The sequence below is a fragment of the Triturus cristatus genome, chromosome 9 (assembly GCF_964204655.1).
Source record: "Triturus cristatus chromosome 9, aTriCri1.1, whole genome shotgun sequence".
Taxonomy (NCBI): domain Eukaryota; kingdom Metazoa; phylum Chordata; class Amphibia; order Caudata; family Salamandridae; genus Triturus; species Triturus cristatus.
The window spans coordinates 1,143,970,366-1,143,995,008 of record NC_140592.1 but is presented as its reverse complement, the minus strand read 5'-3'; the positions used below and the strand labels follow the sequence as shown (position 1 = coordinate 1,143,995,008).

General features: G+C 45.7%; 1 protein-coding gene across 1 annotated transcript in view; it reads right to left on the bottom strand.

The window, feature by feature from the left end:
- JMJD7 (jumonji domain containing 7) overlaps nucleotides 1-24,643 on the bottom strand; it is a 61,431-nt gene that overhangs the window by 23,298 nt on the left and 13,490 nt on the right. Inside the window, exon 2 of the mRNA XM_085627080.1 lies at nucleotides 4,305-4,458. Within this exon, the coding sequence (XP_085483206.1) occupies nucleotides 4,305-4,458 (154 nt within the window). The remainder of the gene's footprint in view (nucleotides 1-4,304; nucleotides 4,459-24,643) is intronic.

Genomic DNA, 24,643 nt, shown 5'->3' with positions numbered 1-24,643 from the left:
AATTCAATACCCACTGTTATATTCTCCAAACTAATTAAAATATATATTACATGTACAATTCATAAGATGCATTGGAACACTGGCTGCTCCCTAGCAACCTGTCTTCTCTGAGGCTGCTCTGGAATGTAAAGGGCAGAGGGAGAGCAGTTGCAGTGGAAAGTGGCTGGTGTTTCCAGGGGTCGTTCCTGATATCTCAATAAACCATCTTTTAATCTCCTGATGTGTCCTGTCTCTTCAGAACTGGTGACGAGGATGAGATCACCCTTTTAAAGAAGAGGACACCAACATATGAGACTTTAACATATAGCTTACTGAAGAGGAACATATTTCAAACTGTAAGTGACCCCTGGATTGTCTTTTTGTTGGACGTATGCTGACACTAATATTATAGTGTCCACCTAGCCAATGGAATAATTACAGTTTCCACTTGTAACTTAAGGTGGAAGGACTTTGCTTATCAAGTTATCTGAGAGAATCTGGAACTTCCACATGTGGACAACCTCTGAGGTTGCTCCTTTCGTTATTGAGTATTTTTTTTTTTTTAAATGTTCTCCAGAAGATATAGAGCTAACGTGACTTATTTTTTTTTTTTTAAAGCAGTGACTGTTGAATGGTGAGGCTTTCTCTTTGAGAAGTGTGACTGTGGAAGAATCTATTCGCCTCATTGTCAAAAGACTTGTTTTATGTTCCGATTTTGAACTGATTGGGCATAACTTCAGTCGAGCAACATGTTTACTTTCAAAGAGCTATACCAGTTAAAAAGGAAAAAAGCCCGTGCGCTTACTTTGTCTGCCGCTTTGATTCAAATCTCGCCATCTGGAAGTTCTCTCTATGATACATCCCTGATGACGTCTCGCTATGACTAAGCTGCAAGACGTCCCAATCAAGAGGTCACGCACGACGTCTACGTAATACGTGCCGCCATCTTGGTAGTACAAAGTAAAAATAAACAAAGCCTAACACCGGTGACACGGTGTATCAAGATTACCTTTAGATAATATACAAGACGAAGAGGATGATGAATGGATGGTAGCAGAAGTAAAAGATGTTTGTAGTGCCATCAGTGAAGAAGATTGGAGGGAGGCTCTAGATAGAGATGACGTGTTGACCAAAATCAAGAGTGTTTTAAATCGCGAACATGGATGGAAATTGCATAAGAAATTGGAGTCATTCAAGTTAATTTGGTCTGAATTAAATGTTGTAGATGAGTTACTTAGGAGAGGTAGTAGGTTGGTTGTACCTGTGACTTTGAGAGAAAAATTATTAAACATCATGCATAAAGGACATGGTGGAATGTCCGCTATGAAAAGGAGAATTAGGGAGGATTTTTGGTGGCCCGGGATGGACATACAAATCGAGCGATTTGTTTGTGATTGCATAGCATGTACATGCAGTGACAAGACCCATTCATCCCAGGAAACCACCATTGTTTCATCTATTCCCAAAGGTCCTTGGGATAAATTGGCCATTGGCATTTGTGGACCTTTTGATGTTTTAAATGTGACTGAAAGATTTGCCATAGTCATGGTTGATTATTTTTCTAAGTGGCCAGAAGTAGCTTTCGTAAGAGAAATTAGGCCTAGTAGTGTTATTTCGTTTTGTGAGGACATATTCAGAAGGGAGTGTTGTCCTGCTGAGATAGTCACAGATAATGGTCCTCAATTTATCTCAGAGGAATTCAAGAGATTTCTTGTCAGGTGGGGCATCAAACATACAAGAACACCTGTTTATCACCCCAGGGGCAACGGCCTTGTGGAACGCTTTAACAGAGTGTTGGTTGAGTGTATCCAACTAGCATGTATGAGTGGTGAGTGTTGGAAGCTATGTTATGGTCGTATCGCACTACTCCTCATTTGGTGAACAAAGAGACACCTTTTTCCTTACTCAAGGGTAGAGTACCATATTCTGTAGCTGTACCAGCTTGGATGAATAAAGCTGGTAAATATGAAGCGGATCTAAAAAAGGTACAACTTAGAGTAAACAAATACCAAAAACCATATTGTCATAGGCATAATAAGAACATTATAAAACACAAACGTTTGTTCACGCAGGGAATGTTTGTAAGAGTATTTTTGGGTGACAAATCTAGGAAGGGTTGTTCAAAATGGTCCTCTCCCAAGAAGGTAGTTCTTGTGAGGGGAAACAGTTTGATGTTATCAGACGGTAATTGGTGGAACACTAGAAAAGTGTCGCCATGCTCTAACACTGAGATTGTTGCATCATCTAATGTCCAGCATGACACTGACGCACGCATGCCTGTTCACGGTTCAAATGATGTACCTGCGTCTAGAGTTAGAATTAGTTCTGGACGCATACGCATAATGCCAAAAAAATATGATGATTACATATGTTCATAATTTCAAGTTTTTTCTTTCTGTTGAAAATGTTTCTTAAAAGGGGAGATGTGTTATATTCTCCAAACTAATTAAAATATATATTACATGTACAATTCATAAGATGCATTGGAACACTGGCTGCTCCCTAGCAACCTGTCTTCTCTGAGGCTGCTCTGGAATGTAAAGGGCAGAGGGAGAGCAGTTGCAGTGGAAAGTGGCTGGTGTTTCCAGGGGTCGTTCCTGATATCTCAATAAGCCATCTTTCAATCTCCTGATGTGTCCTGTCTCTTCAAAACCCACCTTTTGGGGATTTCAGACGTGGGAACAGACCAAGAAAGCAACCAATGTGCAAGTGTAGCCCCTCTCTTCCTATATATGTCGTCAGCCTCACCATGGCCACCTCAAAAAAACACAGGTTTGTACTTTCCAACACCATATGGCATTTTCCATATACAACATGACCCGCTAGTGTGAAGGGTCTGCTTTGTGATGGGCGAGCTACAAGTGGCCACATCAGAAAAAATGTCAGCATATCCTAGATCCCTTTCACTCGCTGCAGTTTTATTAAGCTCGAAACGGTTTGGGTTATATAAAGTATGTTTGTAATGTTTGGGGAGTTTAATGAAAAGGCTGATGTTGGTATCAGCTGTGTTGGCTAAAAGGACCAATCAGATGAAGGAGATGGAGAGGATCATATTTCTAGCATCCGGTGGAGAAACCTGGCTAGTCATTCCAGTCTAGAATGCCTCCATCTTTACAGCATTGATAGGCTGTTCTGGAAAAGAGACACTTGAACAGTAGTTGGAAAACATATACCGGCAAAAGGTGTTTGTTTTCAGCATATATTGTCTTAGTATAGTTGGGTGCCATCAGAACAGATGGTACTTTAACAGTTGGGTAGCAGCACTTAGGTGTGACGGCACACTGACACACACCAACACCAATGACAATGTAGCAAGTGCGGAAACTACTGTCAAAAGAGAGGCCATGGGATTTTTTGCACTGCAAGAAACTTTCATTTAGAGACAGACTGTACACAAGACCGTTGCAGGGGAGCGATTGCCAATGAAGTTGAGTTCAGCTCAATGGCCAAACAAGGCTAAATAGTCAGTCTTGAAGGACACTGTTTTCAAAGCTTTGGAGAGACCATTATAAACTGAGAGCTAAGTTCTGATATATGGAGAAACTTAAACCTGCTTGTTTGCTTTTAATACTGTAGGTTGAAGCAGGATTAGGAACAGTTTAAGCATTCAAAAGGTTGTGCCATTTTGAGATAAAGGGGATTTTGATATAGGCATACGTTAGCACTGTAGTTGTCAAGATCCACCAAGGATTTTATTTAGAAAAGGTGAACCAAAAGTTAACTTTACTCATCAAAAACAAAACAACCAGATACAAATAATAAAATTAAAGAAGCCAGAAGATAGAAGTACATCTGTCTTTGAATTGTTAGAAAAGGATGGTTTGGTTTCTTACTAGAGGACACTTTTGGAAGCTAGAGTGTTCCTGCTGTGCAGCCCTAAACTGGAGCGCGGTGAGAAATCATTGCACGATATGACTTGTGTGATGAAACTCTTGACTTGCTAAAAGGCCTGCAGTACCATGACAGATTTTCAAAGGACAAAATTTGGCCATATTGTGCCAAACTAAAAAAACACATTTTACACAATACATTTTACCTTTAAAGAGCTTTGTCTTGGGGGAATAAATGGCTAAATGATAAGGCGGTGGTGCCAGTAAGTAGCAATGTTGGTTGGATTCAGATTGCTGTGAGACAGCTGTCCATAGACATGGATAGGAATGATGCCCACATCAGGGTTTATTCGCATCTCTTTTTTATTAGCGCACACCTATTCTTGTATACTTTTTGTTGGTTAACAAGCATGGCTCGGAAAGCCAAGTCGACCTCAGAAAGGAGGTATATCTACACCAGTAACATCTAGACCTGAGCCTGCGGTTAGTCCTTACCGCAAGTATGAGAACGTCCACTTCTCCAGTGCCGGCCAGTGGTTGAAGGCATTGCGGATTATGCAAGGTCTATTGGGACAGATCCACTCACGGTAAAACTGCAAGGGCTTTTGAGGGCCGTTGAGGTAGGGCAGGGATTCTGTGATGCTGAGCTCTATACAAAAGAAAAAAGGACAACTTAGTGGAGGAGCGATGTGTCATGCGACCTGGAGTAACACGCAACCAATTTATGCCATTTTAGGCCTACTCCATTTATCTCTCTTTTTTTATGCCCTTTCCTTCTTGATGACTGTCAGACGTCTGCTTTAGACAGGTTTTGTATACCAGTTTTCCTCTTAAAAGAAAGGGCACACGAGCACTAAAAAAAGTAACCACGGACTATAAATTAAAATGTACTTCCATTTTGTCTAAAAATTAAATGTATTTAATGTAACTTTAAAAAAAAAAAAACACAAATAAACAGAAACTTATGCATATTCAATTAAAACACTTTACTCTTTATCACAGTTCATGAATATGTTAAGACAGACACCTAAAATGCAACAATATATAACAAGACATATAAAAAACAAATGTATTGATCATCATTAGTACTGTATCATAAAATCATTAATACTGTTAAAAGTATATATACATATAGAACCTTGGGATTTGGTTTAGCGAGAACCTGATTATTTCCTCACAGGTAAAGAAGTTAACAGGCTCCTGTTTTAGTATCCTCAGGTCTCTTAGGAAGTTTTTGCCTTTTCTGCCCAGAGCGGCTAAGGAAACTGTGGTTCGTGCGCTAATCCTCTAATGCCTCGAAAATTCCAATGCATTGTATGCTGGCATTCCAGGTTACTTGTTGGATAAACTGCAGGTGATCCAAAACGCGGCCGCCCGTCTTCTGCTGGGCCTTTCAAGCAGATGTAGTGTGGGTGCACACTTGCGACTGTTGCATTGGCTTCCTGTAAAGGACCGTATAAAATTCAAAATTTTATCCATCGCCCATAAGGTCTTGTATGCTTTGGGCCCTACCTATCTACAGAATAGGCTGGCCTTTTATGTCCCGGTACGACAGCTGCGCTCGTCCTCTCAACTCTTGGCAGAGATTCCTCGCTTCAAGCGTGTTAGACTGGGCGGCTGCTCTTTCTCACGGCTGGCGGCTCAGGCTTGGAACGCGCTGCCATTGACTTTGAGGGGCATTAAAGATCCTTTTATTTTTAAAAAGCATCTGAAGACCCTCCTGTTTTAGTCCCCTTTTTTTGGCTGTGTTATCCTTGTTGGGTTCGCGCCGGGACACTCCTCGGAGTATCTGTGCGCGCTACAAGTGCATATAACATAACATAACATATAACATATCTTATTAACAATCTGTTGGCATTCGATAGTTTTGTGAATTAGTCACCACCTCTTTGCCCTGTGTCCACTCCCCAAGGTGGCTCCTGCTTTCAAAAGACCACCCCAGCAGTGTTCTTCAACGCTACCAAAATTTACTTGTTGCCCAATGTTGAGGGGGGTCAAATGGACCTACAATTTCTATTCCTAACAGCTCAAATGGAACACACCAAGCAGAGGCACTAACAATGCCTTAGTCTTTCCTCTTGACTTACCGCTCTACTGGCAAGTGAGACCGGTTCTACAGGAAATCTCAGTGGCTCTTCGCATGCATGGACAGTAAATCAGAAGGTCCAACCTATCATGGGTATTTCTAAAGTCCAAGTGTCCTTCTAAGAGCACTTTGTGGGCTAGTGACAACAAGAGACTTATGTGCACTAGTGGAACCACTAACCTCTTGTCAGCACTTGGGGAGAGGATGTGGCCTAAAGGGCTAGGGCGGTCGATCTCAAATCTAGGGAATCGGGATCGAGTCTCAGCAATGACGCTCAATATCCTGTGATTCTGGGCAAATCACTTAATCTCCCCATCCCTAACAAAAATGAATGTGACCTTGTGTAACGTAACTGGTGCTCATGTAAAGTGATCTGATACCTTCAGGTCGAGTTAGCGCTATATAAAACTCCTCCCAAAAGATAAACTTGGTTCAGGATTTACAGGCTCACTGTACACCACTACAAGAGCCCTTCTGTTTCTGGGTTTCCTTCGAAGTCCCACATGTGTAGGGCACTAAACCTGTGCCTTTCAGAATTCCCCACTGGGTACGTCCTCCAGCATCTAACAAACCCCGTTAGCTCTGGCACTGACTCAGACTCCAACACCTGGTCAGCTTTGAATTTCTAATCCTCCTGGCAGTCTGGAGATGGGCAATGGATCCCACAGCCAGAGCCTTCTCAGAAGTCTGCTCTGATTTGCTTATTAATTTGCTCTGGTTCAATCAAACCAGGAATGGTCACAGTTCCCTTCAGAGACAAGACATGCACCTGGAGTACCAGTCAACAGAGCGTATGTGGTTCAAGCCATTCAGGTAGCTTATCCTGGTGCTAAACCAGGGAAAATCAATTCATTGCCCAAGAGACACTCAGCACCTTGTGTCTGTGTCACCCCTACATCAAACCATGCAGACTTGCCAACGATTTCTACCTCAACTTTGGGAATCGGGTACGTTATGTCCTCTCCAATGGATATCAAACCTGTGCCACTTAGCACCAGGAACAATTTCCTCAGGACTGAGGTGGTACTTCTCAATCATAATTTTGTAAGCTCTTGTATCGCTCTCACTGCAGGAACAGTGCTAGCTTCTAGCACAAACACCACTGTGTTTGGATGAATGTGTTGCAAAACTTCTATGTCCCTCTCCCAGATTCGCATAGCCAAGAGGTTGAGTGCAAATGGGCCCTCTCAGGTTCCTTCACCTACAGTCAACACATTCACTATTCAGGGTACAGCTGATGCAGAGTCTTTCACCTGTCTCTCTCATAACGCCCCTCCTTGTGACACCTATAACAAGCAATCACCGTGAGCTTGGAAGAACCTCCATGTCCCGCCTTCTCCTTGTGTTGACCCCAACTTGGAATCCAATCCCCTATCTACTTGGAACCTTGGGCATTGCCTTGGTGCCTATTCCCTGGTTTGGACAGAGTTCTTCTCTGCCTTTGGCTTAGAGCCATTCTGATCCAGTCCTTTGTTAGCTCTGTTAGATAACCACTTATCAGTTAACACTGCATGTTTCTCTACATCACTTTCTACCGGCGCTGCCAAGGGTTGCCCAAGTGGGGTACAGCACCCCTTGAGTCTCCAAGTACCCATCAACTAGTTATGAGCATGAAAATCCTTCTCATCCATTCCTGTCACCTGCTGATTCCAGTAATGCAGCAAACCGTGAACCCAAGTTTAAAACAGAACATCATATGCTCTTTTGCTAGCTTTTCTCATTTTTACTGTCTCTTCCTTTTTGTTATTTGCTTATCATTCAATTCTCTGATAGTGGAGGGAACTATCCATGAGCCCATAAAGTCTACCCCAAGGGAAGAGTTTGGATTTGCTCCACTTGGCTTTTACTCCAGAAACGTGGCCAACATTCTCCAGTTCAGTTGAGATTAGGGGCACCGACTGTGCAGGGTCTTTTAGGTAAACCAACATATCATCCACGTACAGCGATACAAGGTGTTTTGTGAGCCCAAACTCTATGCCTCATTATGGAATGACATCTCTCAGTCTGCAGGCCAGTGTCTCGACATCGAGCGCAAACAGCATAGGAGAGAAAGGGCAACACTGACGGGACCCTCTCCAATGTCCAGCAGGCTAAGATCAAGCTTCTCATGTGCACCCTTGCCTTCAGCTCAGTATACAGAAGTGCAGGCCCAAATCCCATTTGTTCAATGACAAGCCAGGTATATTCACAGCACACCATTTAAAAGGTGCAATCTATGTCCATGTTTGCCAGATCGTAGTCTTCCTGAGGTGTCCGGAGAACGCATAATGTGCATAAGTTGCCTAATTTTGTGCAAAGTACTCCTGCCAGGAATAAATCAAATTTGCTCTTCATGGGAGAGGGACCTTATCACTAGCAGGAGTCTATGTGCTAGGACTTCGCTAAGCAGCTTTGCATCTCTATTCAACGGGGAGGAGATGTTGCCTTACGGCCAGAGTGGTCGACCTAGAAGCTGGGGAATCGGGTTTGAGTCTCTGCAGGGACGCTCAACATCCTGTGATTCTGGGCAAATCACGTAATCTCCCCGTGCCAAACAAAAATCAATGTGTCAATCTGTAATGCAACTGGTGCTCATGTAAAGTGCTCCGATGCCTTCGGGTCAAGTTTGCACTATATAGAACTCACCCCCCAAAAACAAACATTGACAGGAGTCGATAAATCCTAATTTCAGACTTTGGTCCTTGCCCACTTTGGGAATCAGAATAATTTCTGCTCTCTTGGGGATTGGGGGGGGGGGTGGAGGAAGGTTACTCTCAGTAATTTATCTAGGAGCACTGTGGGCATTGCTCGATATAGGTCAGCAGGTATGCCATACGTAAGATCACCTGTACTGAGCGAGACCTTCAGACTAGCATGTTGCTTGTGTGACAGCCCAGGGAGCTTCATCTCGTTAAAGTAGTTGAGAACCTCTGCTCTTGACAAGTTATTGGGTTCAGCATAATCCCTTCCACAAATTCTCTACATTTGTAATGTATTAATTCCCTGGATATTGTGCCCTGTTCTCCTTCCTTGCGCAATCTCCTAATGGGTGTGTAGGGTCTTTCATTTTTTATTAACCATGCCAACATCCGGCCAGATTTGTCACCCTCCCAGAAAAGTATTTGTCTATAGTGGGTGTGGGAGTTATATGCCCAGGTGTCTTCAAGTTGTTGGTTTGTGTCTTCTAATTGTTATGTTTTATTGGGGTCAAATACTACCTTCTCTTTCTAAGTTTATCATAGTTTTCTCTGTTTCATTAAGAGTGTGGTCTAACTGCATCCTCACTCCCCTGACCTGGGAGATCCATTCCTCTACAAAGGCCATTTTAAAGGCTTCCCATTTCGTTGCTCTACTTTCGGTTGTCTCATTGCTCTGAAAGAACTGCGTCGTATAAGTTTGCATGTGTGAGATGAAGGCTCGATCGATCAGTACCCCAGTTCTGAGTCTCCTAAATAGGATCTTTTGGGCCAGACATGTAATGGTGAGTGATCAGAAAGGAATCTGTTTAAATAATTGACATCACCAAATTTCACCAGGTACTTTATTTTCCCCAATATGCAATATATTCTACTGTGCATATGATGAACGTAGGAGTACTAAGAGTTAACTCTGTTGGTCAGGTGTTGATGTTTGTGTACGTCTATTAAGTTGAATTACCTCACTACATTACCAGTGTAGTTTCCATTCATAGTTTTGTTTAAGGTTTGGGGGGGGATTTGTTCATTTGCCCATTCATGACGCTGCCCATATTACTCTCTCAAAAAACATTGTGACGTCAATATTTCTTGTTTAAGTGTTTATTAGACAGGCTTCAATTCCATCCAGAAGGCATAATACAATGATGCATCTGTCCTGTGGGTTTGACACTACTTCCCGCTTTTGAAATGGGCCCCAGCAGAGATCCCTATACATACACCTCAAGAATAGTTGGCTACGTAAACATGCCCCTCCACTTATTCCTTCTCAGAGTTAAGCAAATGGATTTCTTGAAGCATAGCAATTTGAGTCCCAAGATGTTTACGGTAGGCATACGCCTTATGCCTCTCAGGGTACATATTTATGCCTCGTGCATTCCATGTACCAATGCCCTCTACATTTCAGTCTCGCTCTTGCTAATTTTAAACCTCTTGAGGAACTAAGCTGGCTTCAGTCCAAACTGTTTCATTAAAGCTTCCTTTATTCACGCAAAATGAATTTACTCAGCTGCAGCCATCCTTCCAAGGACTGCTGTACCTTGGATAGGCAAGCGATTCATTGAAGTGGCTGCCTCAGACACATCATTCAAAGCCTGCAGTCTCAAAGCTTGGAACCATCCCAAAATACCTTGTCCCTCAACATACATTTGCACAAGCTCTTTTTGAACCTTGGCGTTTACTCCAGTAGAATTGAAAGTGCAATCACTTTTCCTAGATGTAACTGTCCCTAGTGCCATCCTGAGATTTTCTATCTCCAAAGCTATCCTCGCACTCCCCAATTCTCTCTCCTTTCCCTGCCTTCTATTTTACTGCTCCTCAGGCTCCCTTTTTCTCTCTTGATGTACCCATTCCTTTGGACTCACCCTCCTTCTTTCACCTTCTTCCTCACCAGCTAATTTGAGCTTCTACCGTTCAAGTTTCATAGCCTTCTCTTCCTCAGGCATAGCTTTCTGGCGAACCAAATGCAAGTTCAGAGTCTCAGCTAGACGTAAGCCTCCCACAGGAATAATTCCTGGAGTCTGTAACAATAGTGATCTAGCAATTGGTGGCAGTGACTGTCTTGAGGAAAACACTGCAAAACAAATTTGGCACTGAGTGTGCCTGGGGAAACTTGTGTTACTGGGCAAAGCGAGCTTTTTTTATACCACAACATTTCCTGGGTTCCTATCGTTGTACAATCTCCAGAGTCCACAGTTTCTTCCCACCACTCCAGTTTCTCTAACTGGTCTCTAATGTGACTCAAAAGGACCTCCCTGTTCTTGTTCCTGTGAACCCTCCATTGTCTATCCTGACACAAGTCCCTCAACTGATCCAAGGACAGGGTGTAAAGCTCTACCCCTGCTAACCTTGTACCTGACATATCATTGTATACTTTCAAATGTGTTCAAGTTGGACTTACTACACCAATGCTGTACGTTGGAACTAGCAGGATCTCACACCGCTAGCCACCAACTGTCAGACCCCGCTTGCTGTGGCCTTGGGGCGATGCAGGTGCTACTGGGCCACAACCGTGGGGGCTGAGGCCGTTTACCTCCGATGTCCTGGGGTCTATCCTGCTATGGCGCTGCAAATTGGGCGAAGTACAACCTCTTCAGCCCTTGACTCTCAGTGCTAGCGATGGCGAGCATTCACAGGCTATTCAGGAAGGTAGTTTGTGGCTGCTCCAACTCAGCACTCAACAACACACATCCATAAAATAACAGATTCTCCCACCTATGGCTTGATTTTCAAGATGAAGAAGTACTTCTTGAAGGAAGAAAAGTACTCTTAATGTACACTATAAATGAATACTACACAAACATATGTTAGTGTTCGGGCACATAGAGCAGGTTACTGCCTCCTCCTGCTACTGAATCCTGTCCCTCGCCCTGATTATGGTCCTGGTGGTCCCCAACCCAGGTCAGGTACTTACCATGATTTGGCTTAGGGCCAGATTACTCCCATACCTTAGTGTAAGCGCACAGTTTTAAATAGTTCTCTCTTGGTTTTTACCCACAAGTCTCTCCCATTCCATGGTAGGGGCTGGCCCCTCTTCATTGAACGCATGTCTTCTCTAGGACTCGCACGCCCTTCATCTTCTGGGCTGAGCACAAGCCTGCAGTCATCCTCGCCTCCTCAGGGGTGGCGTCTGGAGATAGAGATGTGGAAAGGGAACAGCTGCCTAGGGAGAGCTAGATCCCCTTATTGGCTGCTCCAGAGAGTGTTTGGTGTAGTCCTGCTAGGGGATGTTCGGGTCTGGATCTGTGAGCCAGGCAGAAGCAGAAGTCGATGCCAAGCACAGACTGGTCAGGTCCAATGTTGTGCCAAGGCTTCAGGCATGCTGCGATCTTGATTGCTCTAGATCATGTGGTGGCGCTGGCAATGCAGCATCTAGGGTCATGCCATGGATTTGCAAATCTGGTGCAGCAGCTCAGGTCATGCTGTAATCTTCAACAGCTCAGTAACAGTTAAGCAGATCAAGTCACACCTAAAGGATCTGACACATCATAGGCTTAGGTTACACCACATTTCTAAGATGAGGCATAGTGGCTCAGGTGACCCCACAATGTTTCCAATTTCCATTAGGAATCACACAGGAGATTCTGAAGCCCTCAGTAACCATTATTATTATTATTATATTTAAGTTTGTAAAGCGCTCAGCTACCCGTAGGTTTCCCGGCGCTGAAAACCAAATGAGAGGGGGAGAGTCAGAAAGGAAGTCTGTTACATATTGAATAACCAATTTTTTACCTGTCTGCGAAACTTAAGGTAGCAGGGTTCAGTTCGCAACCGGAGAGGAAGAGAATTCCAGAGTGAGGGGGCCAGCCAGGTGAAAGAGCGGCCACCCATTCTGGATCTTTTGATTCTAGGGACCAAGAACAAATGCTGATTAGATGATCGCAGAGTGCGGGGGGGACAGTAGTGCTGTACCAAGGAGTTAAGATAGGGTGGGGCCAGGCCAGCATTTATTCTGTACATGGTGCAAAGGGCCTTAAATTTTGTACGGCTTTCAATGCGGAGCCAGTGCAGAGTGCGTAGAGAGTTAGAGGTAGGGGATGTATTGGGGAGTTTACAGAGCAGTCGCGCTGCCATATTCTGGACTGTCTGTAATTTACGAATTACCTCTTTGCAAGCTCCCAGGAGGAGAATGTTCCCGTAGTCCAGTCTAGAGGTGATTAAGGCCTGGACCACGGTTTTCTGAGTATCCTGGGGGAGCATCCAGATGATCTTACGCAACCACTTAACGATAGTGATGCAAGTGGAGGAAGTCTTAACCACGTGGTTTTTCATGGATAACTGGTCGTCAAAAATGACGCCGAGGTTGCGTGCTGTTTTAGATGGAATAGGTAGAGTGCCCATTTGAGAGGGCCAGTGTTGGGGTCCCCATAAGATGGTATTATGGCCAAACAGAAGAAGCTCTGTTTTCCCCCCGTTCAGTTTCAGTTTGTTATCATACATCCAAGCTGCAATGTTACTGAGTCCTGTGCAGAGGGAAGAGGGGGAGGAGTGAGAACCCGTAGAAAGAGAGTAGATGACCTGGGTATCATCGGCGTACGAGTAAATAGTGAGCCCAGCTTGCTCCGCAATAGTAGCCAAAGGTCTGACATACAAATTAAAGAGCAAGGGGTTCAAGATGGAACCTTGCGGAACACCGTACGCCGATTTATAGGTTTGGGAGGCTAATGAGGAAGAGAAGACTTGGAAGGTACGGTCTGATAAAAAACTAACAAACCAGTTGAGGGCTGAGCCGGTGATGCCAGATGATCTAAGGGCATTGATAAGAATGGGGTGGGAAACCGTGTCAAATGCGGCACTCAAATCAAGCAAAATGAGTGCCACGGTTTCCCCCCTATCCACTCGGCATCGTATGTTTTCAGAGACCCCCAATAGAGTAGATTCCGTCGAGAAACCTGACCTAAAACCGGATTGGGATGGATGTAAAATTCCCCTGGATTCAACATGGGAGGAGAGTTGAGAGTTGATGTGCTTTTCCATAATTTTTGAGAAAACTGGGAGAAGTGAAATAGGACGGAAGTTAGATGGAATGCTAGGGTCAGCATTGGCCTTTTTTAGCAGAGGCACCATCATTGCATGTTTCCATGCAGAGGGTACTGTAGCTTCTCTGAGGGAGGAGTTAAGAAGATCCATAATGAGTTCAAGGGACGAATTGTCCAGCATTTTTAATATTTGAGGGGGAAAAGGATCCAATGGGGAGCCGGATTTGATTTTACTGATAATATCAGAAAGAGTATTGATGTTAAGAGGATCCCATGTGTCGATCAACTGTGAAGCAGGAGGACAGGTATCCCGTGGGACCCCTGAATCACAGGAGGTCGTAAGGTTAGATACTGTGGGGGGGGGTCTGCTGTGCAGGGGTAAGGGACCTATCCTCTAAAGTCACTCGATCAGAAGATGTGATTGGGGCTGGTAGGTGAGACAGAGAAGGAGGAGGGGCAAGTTTTTCAAAATCAGAAGAAATGGTATCAATTTTGGCGATAAAAAATTCAGCCAGAGAGTTGCACTGTGCAGTATCTAGACAAGGTGGTTTGGGCTGACACAGTGTACCCGAGAGTTGTTGTACTACCTTAAAAAGGGCTTTGGGACGATTTTGTGCCTCAAGAATAGTTAGGTTGACATGTTCAACTTTTTTAGTTTTGCATAGAGAGTGATATTTAGTTAAGGCAGCTTTGTAAATTTGCTTGGAACACAGATCATATTTTATGCGCTATTTGCGCTCGAGGTTTTTGCAGATGGTTTTTTCTTTTTTGAAGGCAGCTGTAAACCAGGGCGCAGGCGGGTGGTGGAAGTTGTGTTTTTGCATGCGCTGCGGTATGCAGGCATCGGCAGCATGTGCAAGCCAGGCATTAACAGCATCAGCTGCGTCAATACTAGTGACTTCCGTGAAAGGTCTAGAATTCTCAAGACAGGAGTTGAGTTTCTTAAAGTCCAATTTGTTCCAATTTCTGGATAGTCTAGATTCTGTAGAATTAGAGAGGGTGTTCGGTGGACAGCCAATGGTAACAGAGAAAGTCACCATATAGTGGTCAGACCATACAATAGGTAAAGGAACCTCACATATAATGGTTTCTAAATTAGAAAGAATAGGGTCCAGCAGGTTCCCTGCTTTATGAGTAGGACCAGAATTATGTAAAATAATATTAAGAGCAGCCAGGTCCTGTAAACGATTGCTGCTGGTGGAGCAGGAAAGATCATTCAAGTGCAGGTTCAGATCACCAATAATTGAAAAGTTTGTCGAACACTAAATTAAAGGTGCTACGTACTCAGGAAAGGTGGCGGCCCAGGAACTCGCTGGGCCAGGGGGGCGATAAATGAGCATCCCAGAGAGAGTAAAGTTGGGAGATAGCGAAAGTTTGAAAAGACCGGCTTCGCTGTTAGGTAGTTCAAAGTCTTCCCATTTGCAGGAGTACAGTCTATTATAAATTATGGCTATCCCTCCACCATCCTTCATTAATCTGTTTTTACCAACATAAGTGTAATTGTCAGGGAGAGCAGCAGCAATAGCCGGGCCAGAGTAGTCTTTTAGCCATGTCTCAGTGAGGAATAAGGCTACGGGTTCCACCGAGACGAGTAGATCAAAGATCTCTCTCTTATGTTTGACTAATGATCTACAGTTTAAGCTGATCAGCGTCCGAGTCTGAGGCAGGTCTATAGATGTAGGTTTTGGGCGTGATGGCGGAAAATCAGATGAGGCTATGTTGGTTAGGGAGGGGAAGGATGTAAGGGGGAGAAAGCAAACCGGGCAGGTTAAAGGAACACAATGAGGATTCATAGTAGTACAGTGAGAACACTGTAAAGGCCTGAGGCTAAGGAGAGCCTCCCTAGAGTAAGTATGAGGTAGACCAGAGAGTGTAATACCAGGGGTCGTAGCCCCTAGTCCCGGCCCGTCGCGGACGGGCGCAGACGGGCTTGCCTTAGGCGCGGCTTAGGCGCGCCCGCTGCGCTTCCTGAAGTTGCACATTTTTATATGTGACGGAGGACGGTGAGAGGGGCGTGGCCTCAAAAGGGGCGTGGCCAGCGGCCTCGCCGGTGATGGCGGCGGGGTGTTCTGTGTAAGCGCAAGGTCCCGTGTCAGCGCTAGATCCGCTGCACGGTGACAGTAGGAGCGTGTGACCCCAAGCGAGTCAAGATCCAATCGGGTAGGTTTCTTAAAATAAACACACACTAATTTTAAAAATGATTGCAAGCTCAGCCTACTCCTGGCTTTCCGCCTCAGGAGAAGTGGTTTCTGATGGCGCTCGTATTCAGCGTCAATTAAATACCATGGGCGGGGGGCGTGGCCTCGAAAGGGGCGTGACCAGCGGCCTCGCCGGTGATGGCGGCGGGGTGTTCTGTGTAAGCGCAAGGTCCCGTGTCAGCGCTAGATCCGCTGCACGGTGACAGTAGGAGCGTGTGACCCCAAGCGAGTCAAGATCCAATCGGGTAGGTTTCTTAAAATAAACACACACTAATTTTAAAAATGATTGCAAGCTCAGCCTACTCCTGGCTTTCCGCCTCAGGAGAAGTGGTTTCTGATGGCGCTCGTATTCAGCGTCAATTAAATACCATGGGCGGGGGGCGTGGCCTCGAAAGGGGCGTGACCAGCGGCCTCGCCGGTGATGGCGGCGGGGTGTTCTGTGTAAGCGCAAGGTCCCGTGTCAGCGCTAGATCCGCTGCACGGTGACAGTAGGAGCGTGTGACCCCAAGCGAGTCAAGATCCAATCGGGTAGGTTTCTTAAAATAAACACACACTAATTTTAAAAATGATTGCAAGCTCAGCCTACTCCCGGCTTTCCGCCTCAGGAGAAGTAGTTCCATGCATGCAGATGACTCGAAGCAGTCGTCCTCTTCCACCGACCCACTGCAACAGGGTCATGCTGTACCTCACTCCTCCTCAGCAGCCCCTTCTCCTGCAGAGATGGCAGACTCCTTCCCTCTCTCAGCAGAACTGATGTCATCTAGGCCTTTCAGGACAAGTAAGCAGCTCTTGTAGCAAGGGGTGGGCTTTGCTTATGTCCCCTTACCTCTGGTATGCCGACTGCTAGACCAGCACCAGCTCCGTTTGCACAGCAGCCCCCGAAGTACTCTGCTGAGCACTCTAATCCTTGAGCATAGAAAACGTATAATTGGAACAACAAATGGGTCAATGGGTCTTACTTTTAGACAGTCAAAGCAGACAAAAGATCTGGATTCACTGCCGGCACTATCAAAACTGGTTCGCCTTGCATCTCCTTTCAAATGTCCTCTTCCGGCTTCCAAGTACAGCCTCTTCATAGAGTGAGGCCCCTCATTGCAGGGTCTATAGCACCCAAAACAGAGGCACAAAGAGTTGTAAGCATCTTCACTTGGCTGTCAACAGTCACAATGAAGAATGATCTGGTAACGACAAAAGGCTGACAGCACCCGAGAAGGTCCTTTCACCTTGAACTACAGAGACTGCAGTATCACACTTTACCCCTTCTACCAACTGGCAGTGCTCCAGGAAGACTAATAAGCATCTGTTCCCAACAAAAGGCATAATCTCATTTTTAAAGAAGCCGTGTAGCCTCTTTCCACCCACTTCAGTGCAGATCTTCACCTATGTCAGCAATACCCTTGCTCTATCTGGGAAAACAACCACAGCTCCATCTTGTGCACAAGGTATCCAAGATGGATCACGCGCCTCCTTTACTCTGGTTCACTCATGCACACCATGAAAGCATACACACCATAACGACTGCGCGCGCGCGCGCACACACACACACACACACACACACACACATGCACAACATACACTTGAGAGGTTAGAGCTAAGATCTGGGTTAGCAGCACATAGGAGCTGAACTTTACACGAATGGGCCAGTAAGCCTCTACTCAAGTGACAGAAACACAGTACACTGCCGACACCACTTCAAGTGCCGAAACACGTGACAGAGCCAGTAGTCCAGTTCCTGTACAATGATGGCAGACTTGAAGCAGCCCTGCAGGTTACAGGACAGCTCCAGGGCCTCGCTCATGTCAAAGGAACGGCCTAGAACTCAGTCTAGATTGGTGCAATGATAGGGCCAAATTTGAAAACCAGGATACCAGATACACGCACTCAGGGTAGGAGAACACATCTGCACACCATGCAGAGGACATTCCCATCCCAAAAGAGTGACATTTTATTTTTTTAAACAAAGAACACAAACAGATTTGCCTTCCTGAGCCCTAACGCAGTAAAGGAAGTGTATACTGTATGCTATTCAAGGATGCTAAGGTTGAGCAGGAAGTCTTCTAATTCGAGGAAGGCAACCACAGTTTGTGGGATGTTTGAGCCATCAGACAATACAATGTGAGTCTACTATGCCAGCAATGGAAGTGCCATTCGTCAGCTGTTCGCACCCTGACCGAACCTGCTGCCTACATGGTTATTGCCATAGACAGAAGCAATGTATGACAGTTTAGTGAGCCCTGGAAATTTTGTTCTGCTGGGCAACTGTTGTCAGCAAAGGAAGCAGTCTGTCAGATAGTCAAAGCCTGAGAGACTGCCCCACCACACCAAAACAAAATGATCTGTAGAGCGCTGTAACCCATAGCTATCATAGCATAGCCACAAAAAAACAAAAAAAAAGCCCATGAATAAAAGTCATCTAAAGCAAACAGGTTTTCAGTCTGCTCATAAATTTCAATAAGGGCCCCTGTGCAGACCTTCATGAAGTCATTTCCACCAGGTATCCCCTATTCCCTGGAGAAGCCTAATACGCTACCATCCACGCACCCAGTGTAGCCCTCTTGTATTTAGGTATTGTCAGCCTGTCCATATTCTGGGATTTCAATGTCATGCGTGGGCAATAAATTTGGATCTAGTTTTCCAGTGTAGGAGACAATCAAAGTATAACATTTTACCAATTGTAACTAATCTGTAAAACCTCTTTGCAATTGGGAATCCGTGAAGGCTTCTCAGTACCAGCCTTACTTGCACACAGCAACTTTATCCAAGTACACCTGCCCAGCAGTATTCTGAGGCCTCTGTAAGGGCTCTAGGCTTCTATAGGGCGCCTACACAAATGGTACTACAGACTCGAGCCTACTGTCTAGTATGGCTCTGGCAATGTTGGCTCTGTCTGCTTCAGACAGAAGAGGCTGAAGTTTATGAAGCAGGCGTATATGACAGCAACATAACTTAGCAGTTTAACCTGTCCTTTCTGGTTCCTCCAGCGGTCGAACACCAAACCATGGATTTTAACATCTATGGGAACACTGATGTCCAAAGCACACAGGGACCCAGCTACAGTATGTGCTCTCCAGGCTTTTTAAGGACAAGCATTGACAATGCCACTAGTTCTGCTTATGAATGCAATCCAAAGGCACACCTAAAAATAACTACAGCCCTCCTCAATCAGTGCTTCTGCCAGAGAGAAATGCCTTATATTATCTTGCCATTTAAGACACTTTAATAACACTGCAATGACATGTGTGTGCCCCTAAAAGTTAAAGTGCAGGTACCTGGATGAATAAATAAAATGATCACAGCTGTGTAGAAAGCTAGCACATTTTTTTGTGGAGGCACCAAATCAAAACATGTACTCCTGGCTCCCCACATGTGGGGGGAACCAAAGCCCATCTCCTGGGGATACTCAAATAATTGTCTGGCGACAACTACACTGTCATGCCAGACCATAATAAACGAACTCCAACAACTGCAGCTCCTGCTTCCGGGTGTTTATTACAAGCCACTCTCTAATCTACGGCAATACCTCTGTCAGGGATGTGGCATCATGAAGAAAATATCAACTCAGTAGCAGAACCTACCAACTGTTGTCCACACAGATATGAAACCCTAACCCAATGCTTTCAAAATATCAAGAAATTACTTCATATCACATATGATAGGGGGGGGCATGACAAATTTCCACTACTGAGGCTGTGGCCCCACCTTTTGATCACCTGTAATGTTCGTTCCAGGCAGTTCAATAAAACATCACAATTAATGATAATGAAAGAAGCCGATGACTCTAGCGGTACCACTCAAATGCGACCTTAGGCAGTCTCTTCCCAAAAAACGTATAGAGCCGCCACTGTAATTTGGGCAGGTCTAAATTATTATTTACAAGTAAAGTGTAATCTTTCAGCTATTTCAATTCTCAGAGTTGACCTGTCTACAGAGATTTCCTGCAAGAAAACCACTCTGTTACCTCTTACGTATTCCATTAATATCAAATGACGCTGGCAGTCAACTAATGTCAGCAAGGAAAGCTCTTTCTATTAACTGTAGAATATTGATACGGAGGGCTCTCAAGTTTCCCTGTTCCCAATTGTGGGGTTTATAGTACTGGTTTTATAATGGCTTGTACAGGATTACAGACCTCAGGATACAAAGACAAAAACCTGGACTAGGTGACCTACTCATACATGGAACTGGCTAACTTGAGATTCTGACAACCAGCCTTCATGGACTCTCCTAGACGAACAACTTAACCAGAAAAACATTCAGCATCTCCTAGGGGACATACAACCAGCCACTGGAGCCTCTCAATAGCCTAACAATCCTCAGAAACCATCACCTTGTTCTAAGATAATGCAACATCTGTCAGACAATCCTAAATGTATCCTCAGAGTCTATATTCATAGCTGCCAAGTGGCTTCATGTCATGGAAGAACAGCTAAAGCCAGTACTAGCGTTTTATCCAACAGCCCTTTGCATGCAGGGGAAGTTAAGTCCATGCTTTTAATGGGAAACACAAAATTGCTATAACCAAAATGAGCCATGCTAATAATTAAAAAGTGTGTGCAAACCAAATATGTCACATGAGATTTGGCTATTTTGCAACTACAAATTGTAGGTTGTACCGACTTCAAGCAACCTTTAGATGCCCATGGCTAGATCTCGCATTCCCTGAACCATCACTCATGGACTCTCAGTCGGCCCTCAGATCCTATCTGACTAGAGGTAGGCGAGCCAGCCAATTAACAGGGCGTGCCGAGCCAGGGTGTCTCGCTTAGGTCTTAGAGCCCATGCACTAGTTGAGCCCTGAGAATGACTGCCATGTAAATCATGCAACATACATCATGTAAAATATGGTAAGAGTCCCTCCAAAGTTTGAAAACGTTTATCTACCATGTGGAAGCTTTGACATTAATATGTTGCATTACAACACTGCACTGTGAAGTAATTATTAAAAGTGTTAGTTTTTAAACCTGAACTCAGAACCATTCTGCCCCATCCTGATAATAGTGCCATTCGTTAAGTACAAGCCAAGACAGTTGAACCCAGTGTGTGGCCAAGATTCTTAAACATACAGCTACATTATAGTTTATAAAATGTAACAACAGGTCTTTGTATATCTTGTATTCTGAACTCACGTATTTGAACGTGCTTTCATGTGCAATAGAGAACAAAAAAGAGGATTGGTAAAATAAAAAATATTTGCAGAAGAAGATCAAACAATTTGATAAGTGGGGAAGCTGCAATTAATGCAGGTTTTTTGGTTCACATAGTACAAATCAGCCACTACGTTGGTATCGTATTTGTCTCTCCTTTTACCTCAAACATCAATGCTTTGTTTTTACCTCTTTGTGCATGAGGGTAGATTGAGGGTGGCAGGAAGAAGCCACACGCTTTTCGGCTCGTTACTGGCTTGATGTAGCAACAGGACCTCGAGCTGAGCCAGAGGCAGTCTTCAGGCTCGAGCTTTCAGTGGCTTGCCCAACTTCTACTTCTGACAGCCCTCAGAACCCCTCAGCCTGTTGGTATAGACCATCTGACATCCTCACCTAGCCCTTTGGACACTCTCCGTGAGCCCTCAGCTGGCCATCAGTCAACCCTTGAAAATCCAGATCTCAAAGAATCCTTCTAGGGCCATCGCCACCTCACAGGCATGCTTTAGCTACATAGCTGGCATGTTTTCCAGGTCCATGTTTGCCTAGTTAGGCTAGTCTAGGGTTTTTCTAAGAATTCTGGGACTTGTAGTCGTATCTGACCCAGAGTAAACCCAGTACTACCATTCCTAGAATTCAATGAAAATAGAGAGACTGGCCTACCTTTTCACGTCTGGATCGAGGAAACTTGGTAGTGATGTAGCTAGTGTTACCAAACAACTCCATGTCACTGAGACACCTGGTTGCCTGTCGTGGACTATCATGTAACAAGTCAGTGCAATTCGGGAGATGTAGTCTTGATTCAGGTCAATTCAACCAACTAGACTAATACACCTGAAAAGAATGACTTGGAAAAATAAAATCTTTGAATGGAAAAGTAGTGTCCGGAAAGCATGGAGTCATGTGCAAACCATACATGTAACTCAGACACCTTCAACTTTTCCACTGAAACCATCGGCAGACGCTCAGACAACTTGAGCCAATCAACCGAGCCTATTTTCAATAAAAAATAAAATAAGTCATTAAAAGTTATTAACACGCGAATAAAAGAACAGTAAGATTCACTTAACTTATAGCACAAAAGATACTACGATAGAAAGTATAGTCAAAATACAGAGTTCTAAATTTTACCTGTTCCATGCTTGCGTAGGTCAAACAATACAGAAATTGTCTTTAAATTCTTGGATTTGTAGTCGTGGCTTTACAATGGCTTACACAGGTCTGCAAATCCCAACACACACAGACAAAAACATGGACTGGGTGATCTAATCATGCCTGGAAACTGGAAGCTTGAGAGTTCAGAAAATAACTTTTGATTGACAACCTAAGCAAGTGAACCCCTAAGAAGTTGTACACTCTGTCACCATAGACAGGGACGGCTTTAACACTGGTGGCGCCCTGTGCGACAATGTTTGTTGGCCACCCACCATGACCACCTCTGCCATGAATTCCCTCACTAGCACTCTTTAACAGGGCCCCTCAAGTCTCCATAACCACTGTCTCTCACATTAATTTCGTTTTATGGCACCACTCACACCATTGTAAGGTGTCAGAGCACTTTGCATCGCACACACATATTTGTGTAAATCAGTGTATAAGAAATGTTACATCAGACAGGACTACAAGGTGTAGGAGTGACGTGTCATCGTCATCGTAGGCAATAAAGTTTAAGAGTCATTCTGGAAAAGCACAAATTCAGAATTTAAAACGTAACATCATTGTTAGGGGCTCTCTTTAATAATAAGAATTGTTTTCTTTTCTTCAGATCACTCCCCGCTCCTGTTGCACGTTGATGTCTTCCCGAGGGGGGAGGGCAGGGTAGCTCCAATCAATGCCTGGTACCTGCGCGACCCCACTATTCGCGCTGATTTGATTAAATCCTTGCAGCGGTATTTCGATGAGAATGTGGGGTCCGTCCCTTCGGCTATCTCCCTGTGGGAAGCCTTCAAAACAGTTCTTAGAGGGGAGGCCCTCTCCTTTATTTCCCATGCCCGGAGGCGCGAGCAGGAGGAGGTGACCCGGGTGGAGGCCGAAATCGCTGAATTGGAGGGTGATCTAGAGGGTGGGGTGACGGATGCTGCACTACATGTCCTACAACTTAAGCAGGCGGCCTACAGGGCCCTCGTCACGGAGGCGGCCAGGGGCCTCTATAGAGAGCAACAGGGGCGACTGTATGATGTGGGTGATAAGGCTGGTAAACTGCTTGCATGGTTGGATAAAAAGGAGAGAGCGAGTCGTGTGGTCCCGTTGATTGAGAGGATGGATGGTGTGCGTGTCACCGAGCCAGAGGACATTGTCTCTTGTTTCGCGGATTATTTCCGCGAGGTGTATTCCCCGGTTTCTCCCTGCTCGGAGGAGGATTCCCATGCCCTGCTTAGGGATATCGCGCTGCCTTCCCTTTCGGTGGAAGACAGGGTGTCGTTAGATGCCGCTCCTACCTCCGACGAAATTGCCCTCGCCATACGCTCGGTCGCATCCGGCAAGGCCATGGGCCCGAACGGCATCCCTATCGAGTTGTATAAGCTGCGACCGGATGTACTGGCACCCCACCTCCGTGCGATGTTCCTAGCGGCCCACTCGCTGGGCTCCCTCCCGCCGGATCAACGTCTGGCTACAATCGTGGTGATCCACAAGGAAGGGAGACCTCGAGACCGGGTTACATCCTACCGGCCTATCTCGCTCTTGAATGCGGAGCCCAAAATCCTCGCCAGGGTGCTAGCCAACCGGCTGGTCGGCGTGGTGGGCGATTTGGTCCACCAAGACCAGTCCGGCTTTATTCCCCATCGCAATACGGCCCTTAATCTGCGGCGCTTGCACGGGGTGCTCGCGCGTGTCCCGTTTGTGCGGGAGCCGGCCATATTGGCGTCCTTAGACGCCACCATGGCGTTTGACACGCTCGAGTGGCCATACATCTGGGCTATGCTGGCGAAGTTTGGATTTGGCCCGGGGTTCATCAGCTGGGTCAAATTGTTGTATTCGGGCCCATTGGCGCAGGTGGTGGTGAATGGAAGAGTATCGGTCCCATTCGAGCTGGGACGGGGCACGCGACAGGGCTGTCCCTTGTCGCCGCTCCTGTTCGCGCTGGCCTTGGAACCCCTGGCGGAGTGGCTGCGGTGGCACCCTTCCATCCGTGGTCTCCGTTGGACCCCCGAGTATGAGGACCGCGTGTCCCTATACGCTGACGATATCCTTTTGTACCTAGCCTCCCCGCGTAAATCACTGATTGTCCTGGTTGATGTTTTGCGCTCATTCGGCCGCAACTCAGGCCTTGTCATCAACTGGGCTAAATCATGTGTGTATGTGCTTTCCGGGGAGGCTCCCGTCCTCCCGCGGGGCTGTCCGATCCAGATTGCCTCACAGGGGTTTCGGTACCTGGGGGTTTACATTACTCTGGACCCGGAGGCCCGCTACGAGCGGAATTTGCTTTCCCCCCTCCAGCGCTTGAAGGAGGACGTCGCGCGCTGGCGGCGCTTGCCGCTTTCGCCGCTCGGCCGGGCGGCATTGTTTAAGATGATGTCGTTGCCACGCTTCCTGTACGCTCTCCAGAATACTATGGATTTAGTCCCGGCGCGCTACTTCCGTGAGGTGGAGAGTCTACAGCGCCGCCTGTTCTGGGACGGGAGGCCGCGTATTGCCCTGGCGAAGTTGACGCTCCCATGGTACGACGGGGGGATTGCCCTCCCGGATATTAAACGGTATTACTGGGCCTCCCAGCTAGCTGCAATTAATCATGGCCTTTACGGGCCCGCCTTAAACCC